The 21,392-nt window shown below is 46.3% G+C and overlaps 1 protein-coding gene across 5 annotated transcripts in view; it reads right to left on the reverse strand.

Annotated features, from left to right (window-relative positions):
* Positions 1-8,965: 8,965 nt before the first annotated feature.
* The window catches only part of LOC116946514 (sodium-dependent neutral amino acid transporter B(0)AT1-like), an 85,932-nt gene continuing 73,505 nt past the window's right edge, over positions 8,966-21,392 (reverse strand). For all 5 annotated transcript variants that reach the window (XM_076070158.1, XM_076070156.1, XM_076070159.1 and 2 more), the window contains 4 exons: positions 17,258-17,393; positions 16,678-16,837; positions 15,114-15,276; positions 8,966-13,144 (listed from right to left, as the gene is read on the reverse strand). In XM_076070158.1, coding sequence (XP_075926273.1) covers positions 12,929-13,144; positions 15,114-15,276; positions 16,678-16,837; positions 17,258-17,393 — 675 coding nt within the window. In that variant the 3' untranslated portion in view covers positions 8,966-12,928. The remainder of the gene's footprint in view (positions 13,145-15,113; positions 15,277-16,677; positions 16,838-17,257; positions 17,394-21,392) is intronic.

Genomic DNA, 21,392 nt, shown 5'->3' on the forward strand with positions numbered 1-21,392 from the left:
TGTGTGTAGGTCAATGTGTCTGTGAGTCTATGTATGTGTGTGTGAGTCCATATGTGTGTTTAAGTCTATGTGTGTGTGTGAGTTGATGCGTGTGTGTAGTAACTCCATGTGTGTGTGTCTAAAGTCGATGTCTGTGTGAGTCCATGTGTGTGTGCGTGTAAGTCGATGTGTTTCTATGTGTGTGCGTCGATGTCTGTGTGTAAGTCGATCTGTGTGTTTCAATTTATAACATTTTTGACATGCGTTTTTCTGGATTTTTTTGTTGTTATTCTGTCTCTCACTCTTCAAATAAACCTACCATTACAATTATAGACTGATCATTTCTTTGTCAGTGGGCAAACGTACAAAATCAGCAGGGGATCAAATACTTTTTTCCCTCACTGTACATCTATATTTTGCTATTGTTATTTTACCAGGTACAGTAGCTCTTTTTCAGAAGTGACCTGGTTATCACATAATAGCTCGACGAAGTGGCTTACCATGTGAACATTTATAACAGCAAAATAATCGAAATAATCAGACTGTGTGTTAACTCACAAACACCATGGTGGCGAGATGTTAACTACCTTGCCTGATATCCAGGAGGTCGTGGGTTCAATCCCGACCTGGGACACCTGTATACTTGGAGTTTTCATGTTCTCTCTCCCTCTGGTCGTGTAGACTTTTCTCCACGTCCTCAGGGTTTTCCCTCCACATTGAGAAACACGCGTTTAGAGTATTTGGCTGCTGCTGTAATTTTCCACTTGATAAGCGACTTAATTGAGCTATCATTTGTGACCAGGTTGCCTCTGAAAAAGAGTTAAATAGCTCAGTGGGCCTTACCTGGTAAAATAATAGCTGTCGTTTTTTAAAAAAGTGATTTGTTTCCCTTTCCTATACTTTACACTCATATCGTGTTTGTGTATTATATTATTTGGGTCTTTCGGTAAAGCCACGTAAATAGAAAAAAATAATCAAATAATAATATCACGACATTTCGATCGCAACACAAGCAATAGTCTTCAGGTGAAAAAAGATGGGGAAATCTGCCGAGGCATTCTGTTTAGAAAGGTTTAGAGATGGGTGGGGTAGCTAATTTTAATGTAGGGGAGGTCTCTGTCACCTGCAGTAGGTCTACACCAATCAAAGAGCTGTTTACAAATGGTTTAAAGATGGGCAGGGCAGCTAATGCCAATGTGGGGGAGGAACTACGGAGCTGTGGGGGGTTGCCATTGTATTGTGGGAGATAAGCACGTCAATGTAAGAAATTTGAAGCTCTGCGAGAGTGTAAGACAGCACAGTGGCCACATGGAGGTGGAAAAGAATGGCAAGCCGCCATTTACTAACACGGTGGCTGTGTTAGTAAATGTAACTCAGAGAGTCTAAAATAACTGCTAGGCAGGATTAAAACATCACAGCCAGTTATGACCTAAACTTGTTAATAACGTCCTTCCAATGATTGCTCAGTTTGTACCCATCTTCTCAGTTGAAATTGTGTCTGTGTTTATATATCTGGATGGCTTCATGAATGAATCTTTGTTGATAGCCAGTGGGTTTGCAGAGTACCTTCGTCTTGGCAAAATCTATTTCGTGTGTGCCCACAGCATTAAAATAATGATCAGCCACGGCTGAGGTATTGGTCCTACCGTGTTTCAGAGCTGCCTTATGTTCACGAACCCAGTCCGAGAAATGTCGCTTAGTTTCCCCAATGCAACTGCTGCCGCAGACACAACTTAGTTTGTAGACACCAGGGTATTACATGTCGGGGATCGCATTCTTCACAGAATCAGAATCAGAAAGGGTTTTATTCGCCATGTAAGTTCACACCGACACGGAATTTACTTTGGCAGGATGGTGCATACATTCAACATATAGGAATCTAAAATCTTAAATAAGTTTTAAACAAGTCTTACTATAATAAGGGTTAAAAGTCTAACACTAAGGGGCTGAAGTATATAAAATTAAATAAATATCGAATATAAAATAGCTTTAAGATATAATTTAAAAATACAAATAGGGAAACATAGTTAATATCAGCAACGTGTCGTTATGTAGATCAAATGTTAAAAACAGTGTTAGCCCTTGGCCTTGTTTAACAGGCCAGCAGCAGATGGGAAGAAACTGTTTTTATGGCGTGAGGTTTTGGTCCTGATGGACCGAAGCCTTCTGCCGGAGGGGAGTAGCTGAAACAGAGAGTGTCCAGGGTGGGAGAAATCGGCCATAATCTTCCTCGCTCGCCTCATAGACCTTGTCGTGTGCAGGTCCTCGAGGGTCGGTAGATTGCAGGCAATTACCTTCTCAGCAGTGTGGATGATACGCTGCAGTCTGCTCTTGTCCTTGGCAGTGGCAGCAGCGTACCAGACGGTTATGGAGGAGGTGAGGATGGATTCAATGATCGCTGTATAGAATTGCACCATCATTGTCTTTGGCAGGTTGAATTTCTTCAGCTGCCGTAGAAAGTACATCCTCTGTTGAGCTTTCTTGGTGAGGGAGCTGATGTTCAATTCCCACTTGAGGTCCCGGGAGAGAATAGTGCCCAGGAAGCGGAAGGACTCTACAATTTTTACTGGGGAGTCTAACAGGGTGATGGGGGTGAGTGGTGCTGTATTCTTCCTGAAGTCCACAACCATCTCAACTGTCTTTAGAGCATTTAGCTCTAAGTTGTTCTGGCTACACCAGGTCACCAGATTGTCAGCTTCCCACCTATAGTCAGACTCATCCCCACCAGAGATCAGCCCAATGAGGGTGGTGTCATCCGCAAACTTCAATAGTTTGACGGACAGATGATTGGAGGTGCAGCTGTTGGTATACAGGGAGAAGAGCAGAGGGGAAAGGACGCAGCCCTGAGGAGTTCCGGTGCTGATGGACCTGGAGCCAGAGACTTGTGTTCCCAGCTTAACGCACTGCTTCCTGTCAGACAGGAAGTCTGTGATCCATTTACAGGTGGTGTATGGCACGTTCAGCTGGAAGAGCTTGTCCTGAAGCAGGGCAGGGATGATGGTGTTGAAGGCAGAGCTGAAGTCCACAAACAGGATCCTGGCGTAGGATGCTGGGGCGTCCAGATGCTGTAGGGTGAAGTGGAGGGCCATGTTAACTGCATCGTCCACAGACCTGTTGGCTCTGTAGGCAAACTGAAGGGGGTCCAGGAGAGGGTCTGTGATGGCTTTGAGGTGTGCCAGGACCAGGCGCTCAAAAGACTTCATTACCACAGATGTAAGGGCGACCGGTCTGTAATCATTTAGTCCTGTTGGCCTTAGCTTTTTGGGCACAGGGATGATGGTGGAGGACTTGAGACAGGCTGGTACATGGCATGTCTCCAGGGAGGTGTTAAAGATGTTGGTGAACACCGGAGACAGCTGGTCAGCGCAGTGCCTGAGGGTGGCTGGAGAGACAGAGTCCGGCCCGGCTGCTTTGTGTGGATTCTGCCTCTTGAAAAGTCTATTAACTTCTCCCTCCTGAAAGGAGATAGTCGTCTCTGTAGTATTGGTGGGGGATGGGGCCTCTTGGGTTGGAAGGGGTGGTTCAGGACAGTCCAATTGTCTTTCAAATCTACAGTAGAACTCGTTCAGGTCGTTGGCTAGGCGGGAGTCGTTAGTGGTGTGGGGGGCTCTGGGTTTGTAGTTGGTGATCTGCCTGAGCCCTCTCCAGACAGAAGCAGCGTCGTTTGTAGAGAACTGGTGTTTTAGTCTCTCTGAGTACAGTCGTTTAGCCTCTCTCACCGCTTTGCTAAACCTGTTCTTCGACTCCTTGAATCTGTCTCTATCTCCACTCCTAAACGCTTCCTCCTTCTCCAACCTCAACCTTCTGAGCTTTGCTGAGAACCAGGGCTTATTGTTGTTAAAGTTCACCCTGGTACGTGTTGGGATACAGCAGTCCTCACAGAAGCTGATGTAGGACGTCACAGCCTCTGTGAGTTCATCTAGACTATTGGTAGCAGTCGTGAACATATCCCAGTCAGTACAGTCTAAGCACGCCCGCAAATCTTCCACAGCCTCACTGGTCCACTGTTTAGATGTCCTCACAGCAGGTTTACAGAGTTTTAGTTTCTGCCTGTATGCAGGAATCAGGTGGACCATGGCATGGTCAGAGTGTCCTAGTGCTGCTCGGGGGACGGCGTGGTAGGCTCTACTGACTGTAGTGTAACAGTGATCCAGAGTGTTCCCTTCTCTGGTTGGGCATTTAATGAATTGTATGTATTTGGGGAGTTCGTGGCTGAGATTACCTTTGTTAAAGTCGCCAAGTACGATAACCAACGAATCTGGATTTGCTCGCTCCACACTCAGAATCTGATCGGCGAGCATGCGTTGGGCCTCTTTAACCTGAGGACAAGGCGGCAAATAAACTCCGACCAAAATGAGCGACGCGAACTCGCGAGGCGAGTAAAACGGTTTACAGGTTATAAAAATTGATTCAAGGAGTGGAGAACAATGTTGCAGAATCACTGTGACATCTACACACCAGCCACTGTTAATGTAAAAACAAATACCACCGCCTTTCGTCTTGCCGGAGAGTGCTATGTCACGATCCGATCTTACAAGATGGAATCCTGCTAGTTGTAGCGAAGTGTCCGGAATCAAATCACACAGCCATGTTTCCGTGAAGCACAATGCAGAAGCTGAAAGAAAGTCTTTGTTTTTTACCATCAGTAGCTGAAGTTCATCCATTTTGTTGTACAGTGAACGTACGTTGGAGAGGAAAAAGCTCGGAAGCACTGTTCGGATCCCGCGTCTGCGTAGCCGTACTAGAGCCCCCGACCGTTTACCCCTTGGGCGGCGTTTCGTTGCTTGAGCAAAGCCTAGCGCGGCATTGACTAGAATGCCTACTAATTCTGCCGCTGGAAGCAGAAAAGTAGGAATTAAATCCACAGGAGTTGTTTCCCTGATATTTAAAAGTTCGTCTCTTGTTAGAGAACTCCGAAAATCTTGGCAAAACACTGAATTGACAGACAAAACAAGACAAAACAGGGCGCACCGACCGGCTGAGGCTACCATCATCAGCGCCATCTTCGCACCAGCACGGGTGTGCTGAACAGCAAGACTCCCTCACCAGCACTGGTGTGTTGAACAGTAGGCCCCTCTCACCAGCATGGGAGTGGTGAACAGCAGGCCCCTCTCACCAACACGGGTGTGATGAACAGTAGGCCTCTCTCACCAGCATGGAAGTGAACAGCAGGCCCCTCTCACCAACACGGGGGTGATGAACAGCACGCCCCTCACACCAGCACGGGTGTGATGAATAGTAGGCCTCTCTCACCAGCACGGGTGTGATGAACAGCAGGCCCCTCTCACCAGCATGGGTGTGTTGAACAGCAGGCCCCTCTCACCAGCACGGGTGTGTTGAACAGCAGGCCCCTCTCACCAGCACGGGTGTGTTGAACAGCAGGCCCCTCTCACCAGCACGGGTGTGCTGAACAGTAGGCCCCTCTCACCAGCACGGGTCTGTTGAACAGCAGGCCCCTCTCACCAGCACGGGTGTGCTGAACAGTAGGCCCCTCAACACGGGTGTGCTGAACAGCAGGCCTCTCTCACCAACACGGGTGTGCTGAACAGTAGGCCCCTCAACAGCAGGCCCCTCTCACCAGCACGGGTGTGCTGAACAGCAGGCCCCTCAACACGGGTGTGCTGAACAGCAGGCCTCTCTCACCAGCACCGGTGTGCTGAACAGCAGGCCCCTCTCACCAACACGGATGTGATGAACAGCAGGCCCCTCTCACCAGCACGGGTGTGCTGAACAGCAGGCCCCTCAACACGTGTGAGCTGAACAGCAGGCCTCTCTCACCAGCACGGGTGTGCTGAACAGCAGGCCCCTCTCACCAGCACGGGTGTGCTGAAAAGCAGGCCCCTCTCACCAGCACGGGTGTGTTGAACAGCAGGCCTCTCTCACCAGCACGGGTGTGCTGAAAAGCAGGCCCCTCTCACCAGCACGGGTGTGTTGAACAGCAGGCCTCTCTCACCAGCAAGGGTGTGCTGAAAAGCAGGCCCCTCTCACCAGCACGGGTGTGTTGAACAGCAGGCCTCTCTCACCAGCAAGGGTGTGCTGAACAGCAGGCCCCTCAACACGGGTGTACTGAACAGCAGGCCTCTCTCACCAGCACGGGTGTGATGAACAGCAGGCCCCAAAACAGCAGGCCTCTCTCACCAGCACGGGTGTGATGAACAGCAGGCCTCTCTCACCAGCACGAGTGTGTTGAACAGCAAGCCCCTCTCAAGACAAAACAAGACAAAACTGGACAAAACAGGGCGCACCAACCGGCCGAGGCTGCCATCATCGGCGCCATCTTGTTATCACGAATTTTAAGTACTGTGTTGAATCGTACCTGGATCTTGTGTTTGCTCATGATTTTGGAAATCTTTTTGGTGACCCCTGCTATGTATGGCAAGGTGATGGTTTTGATTGGGTCCTCAGATGGTTCTCTCCCCACGGTTGGGTTGATAGCTTTACAGATTGTGTAGTCCGAATATCCATCCTCTTGAAGGCTTGGTGTACATGCTCCATTTCACTGGCTAGGTGGTGATGGTCGTAAATACAACGAGCTCTGTGGTATAGAGTTTTGATGAGGGAATTATTCTGGGATGGATGGTAGTGGGAGTCAGGTTTTAGGTAAGCATCCATATTGGGTGGCTTTTCTGTAGGCAGTGTCCCATTGTGCCATAAGGTCTCTTTTCGATTAAAATATCCAAGAATGGTAACTTGCCATCCTTTTCCACATCCATGGTGAATTTGATAGCTGGGTGTATGGAATTGATGTGGTTGAAGAATTGGTCCAGAGCTGGTAGACCATGTGGCCAGATGACGAGCGTATCATCAACGTATCTCTTTCACAAGGAAGGACGTAGGGTGGATGCCTGGATAGCATCTGTCTAAAATGTCTCCATGAAAACATTGGCTACAACTGGAGATAAGGGAAAACCCATAGGGGTACCTTCAACTTATTTGTAGAATGTTCCATTCCAGGTTAAGTAAGTGTTGGTGAGGCAGTGTCTAATAAGGGCTGGTACATCAGCATTCAATCCTTGTTGGACCAAATCTTAAATGATTGCAATGGTGTCAGGCACAGGAACTTTGATAAACAAAGATACCACATCGAAACTGATAAGCAAATGACCTGGAGATAGTGCGATGTCCTTAATGGAAGATATCAAGTGAGCTAAGTACTGCTGAGGCGGTCTTACCAGTGAATGGTTGCAAGGTCTCAGACAGAAATCGGGCCAGTTTGTAGGTGGGTGAGCCAATGGTGGGAGACGATAGGGCGGAGTGGTGTGCCTTCTTTATGAATTTTTGGTAAGCCATAAAATCTGGGTGGTCTAGCAGCAGAGGGGTTTAAGGCAAGCCGCTTGGTTAGTTCGATTAAAGATGTTGAATCAGTGATGATGTTGTTGGTTTTCGTAACCAGGCGGTTGGTAGGATCTCTATTGATTTTGGTATAGCTGCCATCATTAAGTAGGTCCTGAATGTTATTGTATGTGGTTTTGTCCAAGATGACAGTGCCATTGCCCTTGTCGACTGAGAGGATGACTATGACATTTCTCTTTTTTAGTTGAGAGTTCAAGGCGCTCATCCTTGCTGATATTGCTAATAGGTGTCTTAGCGTTTTTGAGGATTGCAGTGATTTCCAATCTTGCTACGTCTGCAGGAATGTGTCCCCAACCGGTTAAGGGCTACGTCGACCTGGGCAATGATATCAGCTGGGATGTGTTTAGGGGTGATTACAAAATTCAACCCTTTAGCTAGAACCGATTTTAGGATGTCAGAAATTGGGCTGTTGCTCTGATTGATAACAATCTTGTCAGCATCTAACTTTATAGTGTCTGGATCTGGCTTCTTCTTGGAGAGGTTGAACTGGGAAATCAAGTTGTCTTTGCATTTAGCTGATATTGAGGCTGCTGAAGAGGCTGTCATGTTATTTACATGGTCCCAATCAGATGTAGACATTATTTCTGTCAATGTTAAGTGTGATTGCAAGAGGGTCTTGTCTAAATTGTCTAGTTGTAACGTTCTGACCCTGTGCCCAGACTGGACATCTGTGAAAAAGATCTTTATAGTTCATTGGAGTCCTGTATAAAAACAGATTCTTAACCATGATAAACTCAGTAGTACCATAGCTATCGGCAGTTTACCTACTCGACACCACTCCATCCCATATCAAACAATATCAGAATCTGTATTTAGACTGGAGGAATCCGATGAGCTATGAAGCTCTTTAGTTCATCTAAATTGTAAATGCAGTCAAGTTGTGGTCATAGCCGTCATCACACATACGGCCTTAGACAGACTCAGCAGAGTATATGAGTGAAAAAAGAATAGAGTTTACCTTTTGGGTCTTTCTGAGTCTGAGTCTCTATGCGAGTCTATGGGTCTCTATGTGAGTCTACGTGATGCTGCGTCTCTCCATGAGTCTATGGATCTCTATGTGTATATGGGTCTCTTTAAGTCTATGGGTCTTTGTGTGTGTCTGGGTCTCTCTGAGTCGATGTGTCTCTATGTTTTGAGAATATGGGTCTCTGTGTCTGGGTCTCTGTTTGAGTCGATGTGAGTCTATGGGTTTCTGTGTCTATGAGTCTTTCTAAATCTATGGGTCTCTGTATGAGTCTCTGGGTCTCTATGCGAGTCTCTGGCTCTCTGTGTATGTGTCTCAATGCAAGTCTATGGCTCTCTGAGTTGAGTCGATGGGACTCTCTTGAGTCTCTAGTGTTTCTTTGCGAGTCTATGGGTCTCTGTGTGTATCTATGGGATGTTGTGTCTCTGTATGAGTCTCTATGTGAGTATCGGTGTCTCCATGTGAGTCTTTGTGTTTCTGTGTCTCTGTGGGAGTCTCTATGTTAGTCTCTGTGTGAGTCTATAGAAAGGGGTTCGAGGTTGCTCCTGACCAAATGATTCCTTGTGTGGTGGCAGCGCTGTGCTGTGAAAGGCGCAAAGAAGATCGAGTTGAATACTCATCTGACTGGAACTCCTTCACAATACTATTGACAACTGATAACCACACGCATTTGAAATCAAAATAATGACATCTTTATTAAAAGGTCGAGTGGGTGGGTGTGGGGTGGGGGGTTGGAATGGGATGGGAGCATTGCAGAGGTTCGCGGTTTGAATCAGGAAGACCACTCTGGTTATTACTGTGGTTGGTATTAACCATACCATACTACTCGATGCATTCCCCTTCACTCCATAGCCATTGGATCACGTGGTGTAATTGGGAAAAAAGGAGTTGGCCATTGTGTATGTGTGTACGTTGAACTTCTTTCACACCGTACATAACCAACCGTGTTAATTGGAGGTTGCGGAACCGTGCTATATAATATATACGACATCAAATCAACAACAATTATAATATTCATATTGTTGATTCTTCCGTGACTTTACCGAAAGAACCAAGAATATGAATCCCTGCAGTCACGAAAGCTTTAAATAAAAAAATATAATATTGTTCATATTACCAACAATAAGAGGTCAACAACAAAATTAATGTCAATATCAAGTACGGAGCCGACAGCGCTAATCGGAGGTGCAGGGGAACTAAACACAAAAAGCAATTCTCAAGAAATTAGTTTTCGATTTAGATTTAAAAGTGCATCGCACCAGAGGTTTCCGAATATCAGAAGAGTGTTCCAGACAACCGCCGAAGCGCATCTGAAAGCGTGCGATGCAGTGACCATCTTTGTTCGAAGGCTAGCCAAAAGTGTAAAGTGTAGTTTAAAATGTAGTGTATAGTGTCATGTGTATAGCAGTGTATAGGTTAGTCTAGGTTAGTGTATAGTATTGTGTACAGTAGTGTAGTGTATATTAGTGTGTAGTATATATAGCATCTGAAATCGCACAATTCGGTGATGGCCAGGTAAAAGCCGCTGCTGCTGTGAGGATGACCGGAGTTGTGCCACTGGGGTTCACGGTCAAAAATTTGTATATATGGATGGCTTCATGAACGAATCTTTGTTGATAGCCAGTAGGCTTGCAAAGTACCATCGATTTGATTGGATCCAATCATCCAAAAATATTTCCAAAATCATGAACAAACACAAGCTCCAGGTCCGATTTAACACAGTACATAAAATTCGAGATCTGATCCCCTCTGTGAAGGACAAGATTCCTGACATGCAATATCCCAGCGTCTACAAACTAAGCTGTATCTGCAGCAGCAGTTACATTGGGGAAACTAAGCAACATGTCTCAGACCGTGTTCGTGAGCATAAGGCAGATTTGAAACACGGTAGGACCAATACTTCTGCCATGGCCGATCATTATTTTAATGCGACTGGCTCACACGAAATTGATTTCTCTAAGACGATGGTACTTTGCAAGTCTACTGGCTATCAACAAAGATTCGCTCATGAAGCCATCCATATATACAGACACAGACACAATTTCAACCGAGATGATGGTTATAAATTCAGCAATCATTGGAAAGAAGTCATCAACCACTTTGGGTCATGACTTGATTTGTGTTTTCTTGTCAACCTCCACCGTCAGCAGTGTGGGTGTGTGGAGCAAGGTGCAATTATTGCCTGGAGGCCTTTTTGGTGGAGACCCACTAATTGCTTAGTTGTTTCCTACATTAACATTAGCTGCCCGCCCATGCTGCTGACAAACTTGGGCTACGCCCATCTCTAAACCGTTATAAACAGTTTGCCTTTAGAGGCTAACCCCCCTTTTTCCTGATGACGACCACTTGTGTTGCGATTGAAACGTCGTGGTTTTTGTTTTGAAATTTTTCAGGTTTGAACCAGGCTAAAGTTTACATTATAGACTACCAGTGCGCTCGCTCAGTTTAAAAACCATTGCCACAGTCTACATCATAGACTGTCAATACACTCACCAGCTTAAGAACCAGGCTACAGTCTACATTATAGACTGCCAGTACACTCACCGAAGTTAAGAACCAGGCTACAGTCTACATTATAGACTATCAGTACGCTCACTCCGATTTAGAACCAGGCTACAGTCTACATTAGTATTTTTTCTTTTTAATTATTTTATTCACTTTATTTGTATTAAATTTTGATTTAAAGCTTTCGTGACTGCAGTGATTCATATTCTTGGTTCTTTCGGTAAAGTCACGTTGAAGGGAAACAATAAAATATATCAAACAATAAAATTATCACGACGTTTCGACTGCAACACAAGCAGTCATCATCAGGTGTGAAAACCAACGGCAAGAACATTTGAAAGAAGTGGCGGTTTATTTATTTATTTTCAAACGTTAGCACCACGGATAGCGATTTGACAGTTTGTTTAGATGGACGAGTCCATCTATGTTCGGAAAAGAGGAGGGAGGAGACGAAAAATTAATGTATGCTGTCTGAAAGCCACTGTAAGCGTGAACAATCAATTAAGACCCGACATGGTTTATCAAATCCTTCCAATGATTGCTAAGCCAGAAACCATCTTCTCGGTTGAAATTGTCTCTGTGTTTGTATATGTGGATAGCCTCGTGAACGAATCTCTCATGGTAGCCAGATGGCTTGCAAAGAACCTCTGTCTTGGAGAAGTCAATGTCATGTGAGCCTACTGAATTATAACAATGATCTGCCACGGCCGAGGTGTTGGTCCTACCGTATTTAAGGTCTGCTTTGTGTTCACGAATGCGGTCCGAGACATGTCGTTTGGTTTCTCCAATGCAATTACTACCACAGAGGCAACTTAGTTTGTATTATTAATATTTTTATATCTACGTGACTTTACCGAAAGAACCAAAGAATATGCCGTACTCAAATTGTAAATGTTGTGGAGTAGTAACAAATTGGCGTTTTGTTTCCGTGTGTGTCTCTCTCTCTGTGCGTCTCTCTATATGTGCGTCTCTCTATGTGTGGGCGTTGTCTCCCTGTGTGTCTCTCTCTCTCTGTGTTGTGTCTCTGTGTGTGTCTCTGCATATGTGTATCTCTCTATGTGCTTGTGTCTCTCTATGTATGTCTCTCGGTGGTTGTCTCTCTGTGTGTCTCTCTCTGGGTGTGTCTCTGTCTCTGTGTGTGTCTCTCTATGTGCGTGTCTCTCTCTGTGTGGTTGTCTCTCTGTGTGTCTCTGTGGGTCTCTGTGTGTCTCTCTCTATGTGCATGTCTCAACCTCTGTTTGTGGGCTGTACCTCTGTGTGTGTCTCTCTCTGTGTCTCTCTGTGTGTGTCTCTTTGTGTGTCTCTCTCTCTCTCTCCATGTGTGTCTCTCTCGTTGACATGCTCGTTTCTCCTCGTAGTTGCTCTTGCCGTTTTTTTTAGTTTTTGTTGCCCGGTTCTCTGACATTGACATGCTAATCTTCTTATTGGCACAGCCCCCGGTTGCTGGAGCCATCTCACACTGAATGCTAATCTCTTACATTTACATGCACATTCCATTTCTAGCTCCGCCCACTTACCCTTGGGTTGAGCCCACCTCAAGCCGATATAACCTCTTGTTGCAGCAGCTCTTTCCACTACCTCAGCAGTTCTCCTGATGTTTGTCTCACCTAATGACGATTGCTTGTGTTGCGATAGAAACGTCGTGGTCTATAAATTGGCTATCTACGTGACTTTACCGAAAGAACCAAAGAGTATGAAATCTATTACTAATTGGCTGTGTTGGGTGGTGGAGGGTTACGACATTTATACGTACGCGATCTAACCCAAAAACCTTTATTATCTATGGTGCAGCGCTGAGTCTATGGTGCACTGCTGAGCTCTATGGTGCAGCGCTGAGCTCTATGATGCAGCGCTGAGTCTATGGTGCAGCGCTGAGTCTATGGTGCAGTGCTGAGTCTATGGGCAGTGCTGAATCTATGGGCAATGGTGCTTGTTGTACAGGGAGAAGTTGATTCCAGTGGAGGGGTAAAACGAGGGAGATGGACCAGCAACGGGATTGGGCACAGGGAGAAGGAGGAATGGACCCCCAAAACCAAACCGAATGCGTCGTGACGTTGACTCAGCAAAATAACCTCGGGTCACCCGCCTTGTCAAACTGACGTGGCATCGCACGTTACGGCCGCTCACTCAGAGCCGCGTGCTGGGGCCACCAAAGTCGGCAGGGTCCCCCATGTTGAGGCCCCCAGGAGGAGGAAGAGGAGGAGTCTGTGGAGGCCACCCGCCCTGAGCGAGCCGGTAGAGGGCCACCAGTGGGAGGCTTAGGCAGGGCACGCTGGCCAGTAGCACCACCACCGCCGCCATCCAAGGTGGGTACGGCCTCACCTGCTTCTCCGGAAACTTGTCCTGCGTGTGTGCGCATGTGTATGTGTGTGGGGAGCGGTAGTGTAGCGGTTAGCGTGCTGCGCTACAAACCTGGCGATGCGAGTTCGATTCGCGCTCATGGCCAACATCAGTGACGATTATCTGAACCGGTCCTGGGCCTCCTCTAGGTCGACTCAGCCTCAAATAAGTACCTGGTATGGTACGTAAAAACATCACCACTGGGTAGACAAAGGCGGTCTGGCATGGTGCTGGCTAGTCACCCCCTTGTGTGCCGTGCCAGCCTTAATAGGCACTCGCTAACAGTGCTTGCACCAACTATCTGTTAAGGGTATGAGGGGGATCTTTGTCTTTGTGTACGTGCAGAAAGTGTTATAATGATATTACGCTTATTTACCCAACAAAAAGTCACCGAGCATCAATATTCTTTTTCAGGAGGGTTCTACCAATATTTTTCAGTTGCGGGGGGAGGGGGGGGGTTATGTTGTTGCTGCTGCTGTGTAAAGACCCACAGAGTCACACATATACCCATCGGCTCATACAGAGACTCATAGACTCACACAGAGACCCAAAGATTTACACATAGACCCACACACTCATATCGAGATCCATAGAATGGTACAGACACCCACAGACTCATACCGAGACCCACAGCCACATACATAAACCCATAGATTCACCATACTCACCCGCAGACTTATATCGAGACCCACAGATTTATATCGAGACCCACAGACTCATACAGAGACCCACAGACTCCTATATAGACCCATAGACTGATACAGAGATCCACACTCTATGTTCATCTACTAAAGCAAATTCAATGGGAGGCTGATTGAAGCTCGGATGCGGTCAAGGGATGGCTCCCTATTGGTCACCTATGCTATGTATGCTAATGATGTGGTGATTACTGCTCACTCAGAGGAGGAGTTGGAGGTTTTGCTGCTTAACCTAGAGCATGCTACTAAGAGGTGGGGCCTTATCACCAGCCCCAACAAAACAAAGCACCTGCCTGAGTATTTTGTGTCATCAAACACTCCACCCCATTAACTCCCCATTGTTGATGGAGCAGTTGTAGAGAGAGTGGAGAGTTTTACTTACCGGGGCCGTGTGCTTATGACCAGCTCCGGTTTCACAGCAGAGATCTCACTCCGAATCAGTCGGACGGCATTATCTTTTCACCAGCTGCGTAATGCTTTGTGGAAGGTACCTGGTCCGTTGCTCCACACAAAGCTTCGGGTCTTCTCGGCCAGAGCCATGCGTTCCCTTTTTTATAGTTTGAGAATGTGGACTCCCCAAACGGAACATCTGCGATAGCTATAAACATTCAGGCTGGCCTGCCTACGATCCCTTCTGGGTTTAACCAGGCTGAATTGTGTGTGGAGCTCACAAATCCTTGAAAGATCTGGACAAATTCCCATCAGTGAGCGCCACCTGCAGGCAAGTCTGCATTGGCTATGCCCAGTCACCGCATGCCCACGCAGCTTTTGTTTGGCCGGGTAGAGGGGGCTAAACGGGTATGGCATGTGCTAGAAAAGAGATTAACTAATGTGCTGAGTGAACTTTTTAATGACTGGTAGCAGCAGTGTCAAGATCAGCCTCTGTGGAAGAGGCTAGTGAAAGATGCTACTGGGCCGTTGTAGGTAGGCGCCGTTCAACAACAGTGGAGGGCAGAGCAGCGATGTTCACATATGTATGTTGAACTTCTTTCCCACCGTACATAGCCAATCGTGCTCTACTCAACGATGAGCAGAGCAAGTTGGCAGAGTAGGGACACAGGTGGTGCATCTGCCAGTCATATCAGTCAGTCAACCCATGACACCTGGGTCTGTCCAGTAACCTGCCAACGGGCGTTTGGCACTTCACGTGATAGCCTCAAAGTGTACACAGCCTGGCACAAGTGCCATGGTGACATCACCGCCACTTACTGGCAAATGGTGGCTGTTATTGTTGTTGTTGATACAGAGCAAAAGAGAACGTCTCATGCACTCACGTAGTCCGGGTTCCAAGTCTCGTAGGTGAAGGGAGTGCTGGACTGCATGGCCACATAGGCTATGAAGATGATGACCAGGAGCAGGGGGCTGATCACGCACCACGTCACCCGCCAGTAGAGGTTAGGCCTGCGGCCTGTCATGAACTCCAGGTCACTGCTGAACCTGCACAGAGAGAGAGACAGACATAGAGGTAGACACAGATATATACACTGATACAACCTGAAGAGATAGAGACATTAAATCAGAGAGACAGAAACGAGATACAGGGTGGTGCAATGGCGACACTTATAACGTGTAACGTGTGACATGTAACGCCGTAGAATGCCGTACAAGAGTCAATGCTCTCGTAGAAAGACAGAGGATGAATCAAAGGCACCCGGAGGAACCACAGACATGCCGGAAGGCAGGAACAACCAAATGGTGAGGAGCCAGCGCACCAACATTTCCCAAGCACTGCGGTCCCCTATATACAAAGGTATCATTGAGCAATCAATGATGAGTGTTCACATGTGGGAGGAAACCGCAGCGCCTAGAGAAAACCCACACATGAGAGGGGGAAACACTCTATCCCGTACAGACGGAGGAACAGGTGGAGTCAACATTTTCGCTGTACTACCCTCTCTTGGCAAGGCCAGGGTACGGCCACTCCTCTACGCCCATGGGAGGGGAGTGTTAGCAACACCTGTGTGTGATCCACCACGTGTGCAGTTTAAAGAAGGGAGGAGATTGGGCTCACTGCCCCACTCGAGTGGGGACCGCGAGCGGTGTAGATGTAGGCTGAAGGTTTTTTTACCACGAGCGGAAAAAAAAGAATGTCTATCAAACGGCACCCACCTGAAGTTAGCCGAAGACGAGCGCAAGGGGAGAGATCAGACCAAACCCCCGGATGGGTGTTGTAATGCAGCAAACCCTTCCCTCTCGCGGGTTTAGTTATCGAGATTTTTGCAGTTTCGTGTCAATGTACTAGTGACAGAGTTTGCTGATTGCGCCCACCCCTGTGGCTTGACCACACGAAGTTGACCGCGAGATGCCTATACAGAACACGTCGTGACTACACTGCTCGTGATGATGCTGCTGCCATGGGAAGACACATGCACTGCCGTCTCACCTCCATCTCTTCTCTGTCTCGTCTCCATCTTGTCTCCATCTCACCTCCATCTCTTCTCTGTCTCGTCTCCATCTCACCTCCGTCTCGTCTCTGTTTCATCTCACCTTTGTCTCGCCCCCGTCTTGTCTCCATCTAGCCTTGCCTCTGTCTTGCCCCCGACTAGTCTCCGCCTCGCCTCCGTCTTGTCTAAGTCTGGCCTCGCCTCCGTCTTGTCTCCGTCTCATTTCTGTCTTGCCTCATCTCTGTCTCGTTTAAGTCTGGTCTCCGTCTTGTCTCCCCAAGCGGCACTATTGTAGGTCCCCGGTCATGTGCCGGTTTTCTCAGTCTCCAGTGAGGAGGCAGTGAGGCTCAGCCAATCACGATGAGTGATGCTCGTAAAGCCAGCGCATGGCTGAATGTTTATTACCACGAGAAAACAAAAATAATAATCAACCATTTAATCAAACGGCACCCACCTGTGGTAGCCATAGATGTAGATGACCGCAAGGAGCTCGATCATGGCAGTGAAGAGGAGCGGTAGGGAGCCCACGTAGCTGTCAAACACAATGAGCCAGTAGCTGCCAGAACCCAGCGTGAACAGCAGGCTGATGAGGAGGCTAACACCGCAGATCAGACCTGGGACGTGGGGTGCAGGGCAATTCATGGCGCCCGTGAGGCTCAAAAGAGTGGTGGCTTTTTTGGCTCACACAGGGACCTGTAGACTCACACAGAGACCCATAAACCCCGCAGGAAGACCCGTAAACTCACACAGGGACCCGTATACCCCACACAGAGACTCACAGACCCCACACAGAGACTCACAGACCCCACACAGTGACCCATAATCTCACACAGAGACCCACAGACCCCACACAATGACTCATAAACTCACACAGAGACTGATAGACTCACACAGTGATCCATAGACCCCAGAAAAAGACCCATTGACCTCACAAAGAGACCCGTAGACCCCACACAGTGACTTATATACTCCACACAGAGACCCACAGACCCCACACAGAAGCCCGTAGGCCCAGAGGCGGGGCGTGTAGTGACCTGAGATCGCCTCATTGGGGAACCTGGCCGGGAAGACGTGTAGGTCGAGCAGTGGAGTGAGGATGCTCTCAATGTGGCCGAACATGGAGGAGAGCCCGAGCATGAAGAGCATGACAAAGAAGAGCACGGACCACACCTGCACATGGGGATGCACACCGGCGCTCCGGGTTAGTTCATCAGTCTCCGTGTGGGGTCTATGGGTTTTTGTGTGAGTCTTTGGATCTCTATGTGAGTCTATGGGCCCTCTGTGTTAGTCTATGGGCCCTCTGTGTTAGTCTATGGGACTCTGTGTGAGTCTATTGTTCCATATGTGAGTTTTTGGGCCGCCATGTGAGACATGGGTCTCTATGTCAGTGTGTTTCAGTCAATGAGTCTCTAAGCAAGTCGATGGTTTTATTACACTGCAGGGAATCGGGTCTGTGCGCGATACTTTAAATTCCTCTTGTGATACGTTTTTACTCTTTGGTTCTTTCGGTAAAGTCACGTAGAAAGAAAAATACATTAAATAATAGCATACGACGTTTCGATTGCAACACAAGCAATCATCATCAGGTACGAATGAAAGAGAAAACAAACCGAGCAAACTTAGAAATATAATGCAATACAACATAGAGAGTCAGCTAAAACAAGACAACACCCTACCTGGTTGATTACGTTCTTCCTAAGATTGCTAAATTTGAGAGAGAGACAAAACACAGACACAGAGACACTTGACAGACACATACGCAGAGAGAGATAACACAGAGACGAAGAGAGAGAGACACACACATAGGCACACAGAGAAACAACGCCTCATTGTTGAGGCCTTAGAGAGAGGGGGCAGAGAGAGAAGGGGGGGGGGGTAGAGAAATTAGCATGTCAATGGGAGATTTGGAACTTTGATGACTGCAGCATATACTAGAGAGACAACACAAGGACAGAGAGAGAAAACACATTTAATAAAAACAAACTTAGTAAAATTTGGAAATGCAATGCAACACAGAGAGTCAGTCAACACAATTAAAGCTTAGCCTGGTTGATTACGTTCTTCCAAAGATTGCTAAATCAGAAGTTAAGTGTGAAGTTTTGAGAGAGAGACAAGACACAGACACGGAGACACAAAGACAGACACACAATTTAGTAATCTCTGGAAGAACATAATCAACCAGGCTATGCGTTAATTGGGTATTGATCGACTCTCTGTGTTACATTGCATTACATTTCCAAATTCTACTAAGTTTGTTTGATTACCTGTGTTTTCTCTCTCTCTGTGTGTCCTTGTGTTGTCGCTCTAGTATTTCCTGTAGCCACGAAAGCTCCAAATCTCTCATTGATATGCTAATTTCTCTACTCCCCCTCTCTCTCTGCCCCCCTCTCTCTATTTAAGGCCTCGACACAGAGGCGTTGTTTCTCTGTGTGCCTATGTGTGTGTCTCTCTCTGTGTCTCTGTGTTATCTCTCTCTACTTATGTGTCTGTCTATGTGTCTCTGTGTCTGTTTTGTCTCTCTCTCAAATTTAGCAATCTTTGGAAGAACGTAATCAACCAGGTAGGGTGTTGACTGTTATGTTAGCCGACTCTCTGTGTTGTATTGCATTATATTTCTGAGTGTACTAGGGTTTCATATTCTTGGTTCTTTCGGTAAAGTAACGTAGAAGGGAAACAATAAAATAATAGCTTTAAATCAAAATTTGTACTAGGGTTGTTTTCTCCTTCTTTCGTAAAGTTTGTTTTCTCTCTCTGTGTGTCTCTGTGTTGTCTCTCTGTGTTTGTGTGTCTGTCTTTGTGTCTCCCTGTCTGTGTCTTGTCTCTCTCTCGAATTTCCCACTTAACTTCTAATTTAGCAATCTTTGGAAGAACGTAATCAACCAGGCTATGCGTTAATTGTGTGTTGACCAATTCTCTGTGTTGCATTGCATTACATTTCCAAATTTTACTAAGTTTGTTTTGATTAAGTGTGTTTTCTCTCTCTCTCTGTGTCTCTGTGTTGTCTCTCTAGTATTTCCTGTAGCCACGAAAGCTCCAAATCTCTCATTGATATGCTAATTTCTTTACCCCCCCCGTTCTCTCTCTGCCCCCCTCTCTCTCTATTTAAGGCCTCGATACAGAGGCGTTGTTTCTCTGTGTGCCTATGTGTGTGTCTCTCTCTGTGTGTCTCTGTGTTATCTCTCTACTTATGTGTCTGTCTATGTGTCTCTGTGTCTGTGTTTTGTCTCTCTCTCAAATTTAGCAATCTTTGGAAGAACGTAATCAACCAGGTAGGGTGTTGACTGTTATGTTAGCCGACTCTCTGTGTTGTATTGCATTATATTTCTGAGTGTACTAGGGTTTCATATTCTTGGTTCTTTCGGTAAAGTAACGTAGAAGGGAAACAATAAAATAATAGCTTTAAATCAAAATTTGTACTAGGGTTGTTTTCTCCTTCTTTCGTAAAGTTTGTTTTCTCTCTCTGTGTGTCTCTGTGTTGTCTGTGTTTGTGTGTCTGTCTTTGTGTCTCCCTGTCTGTGTCTTGTCTCTCTCTCAAAACTTCACACTTAACTTCTGATTTAGCAATCTTTGGAAGAACGTAATCAACCAGGCTATGCGTTAATTGTGTGTTGACCGACTCTCTGTGTTGCATTGCATTACATTTCCAAATTCTACTAAGTTTGTTTGATTACCTGTGTTTTCACTCTCTCTCTGTGTGTCCTTGTGTTGTCGCTCTAGTATTTGCTGCAGTCACGAAAGCTCCAAATCTCTCATTGACATGCTAATTTCTTCACAGCCCCCTCTCTCTCTGCCCCCCTCTCTCTCTATTCAAGGCCTCGAAACAGAGGCGTTGTTTCTCTGTGTGGTTAAGTGTGCATCTCTTTCTGTGTGTCTCTGTGTTATCTATCTTTGCTTATGTGTCTGTCTATGTGTCTCAGTGTCTGTGTTTTGTCTCTCAAATTTAGCAATCTTTGGAAGAACATAATCAACCAGGTAGGGTGTTGGCTGTTATGTTAGCCGACTCTCTGTGTTGTATTGCATTATATTTCTAAGTTTACTAGGTTTGTTTTCTCTTTCATTCGTAAAGGTTGTTTTCTCTCTCTCTCCGTGTGTTTCTGTGTTGTCTCTCTCTGCTTGTGTGTCTGTCTTTGTGTTTTCGTGTCTGTGTCTTGTCTCTCTCTCGAATTTCCCACTTCACTTCTAATTTAGCAATCTTTGGAAGAACGTAATCAACCAGGCTATGCGTTAATTGTGTGTTGACCGATTCTCTGTGTTGCATTGCATTACATTTCCAAATTTTACTGTTTGTTTTGATTAAGTGTGTTTTCTCTCTCTCTCTCTGTGTCTCTGTGTTGTCTCTCTAGTATTTCCTGCAGTTTGTTTTCTCCTTCTCTGTGTCTGTGTTCTCTCTCTCTGTGTGTCTGTCTTTGTGTCTCCGTGTCTGTGTCTTGTCTCTCTCTCAAAATTTCACACTTAACTTCCAATTTAGCAATCTTTCGAAGAACGTAATCAACCAGGCTATGCTTTAATTGTGTTGACCGACGCTCTGTGTTGCATTGCATTACATTTCAAAAGTTTACTAAGTTTGTTTGATTCTCTCTCTGTGTGTCCTTGTGTTGTCGCTCTAGTACAGGGGTCGGGAACCTTTTTGACTAAGAGAGCCATGAAAGCAAAAAATTTGGAAATTTATTTCAGTGAGAGCCATATAATATATTTTAAAAGTGAATTCAACTAAATGTCAGTATAATAAGCCTCTGAATTTATTCTTTTAAATAATGTTGTTATAACACTCACCATTAATGCGACTTCTGGTGCTGCATGGATTTGCTGATGTCTTTGTAGTCGGGTTGGTACTTGGTGAGGTTAAGCTTCATGCAAGCGTTGAGGCTTTCATCCGTTAAACGTGATCGTAGGTTGGACTTGATGTTTTTAAGATGTGAGAATGACTGCTCACATGCATACGTAGATCCAAACATGGTCAATACAGCAATACTCACACGCTGCAGTATGTGGTATGTGACAGGAAGCGCGTTCCAAGTTTTGAGAATCAGCTGGTCTTCGGGTTGGAGTTTTTTCATTTCTGTCCACATGTGCTTGCTCGCCAACTCCGCTTTCTGTCGTGTGATTCTTTCCAAATCTTCATTCAGTGACTTGAACTTATTCACCCACATGTCTGAGGCCTTCAGGTCA

This window comes from Petromyzon marinus, chromosome 27, assembly GCF_048934315.1.
Source record: "Petromyzon marinus isolate PM22_M1 ecotype Great Lakes invasive population chromosome 27, UKy_Petmar_22M1.pri1.0, whole genome shotgun sequence".
Lineage (NCBI taxonomy): Eukaryota > Metazoa > Chordata > Hyperoartia > Petromyzontiformes > Petromyzontidae > Petromyzon > Petromyzon marinus.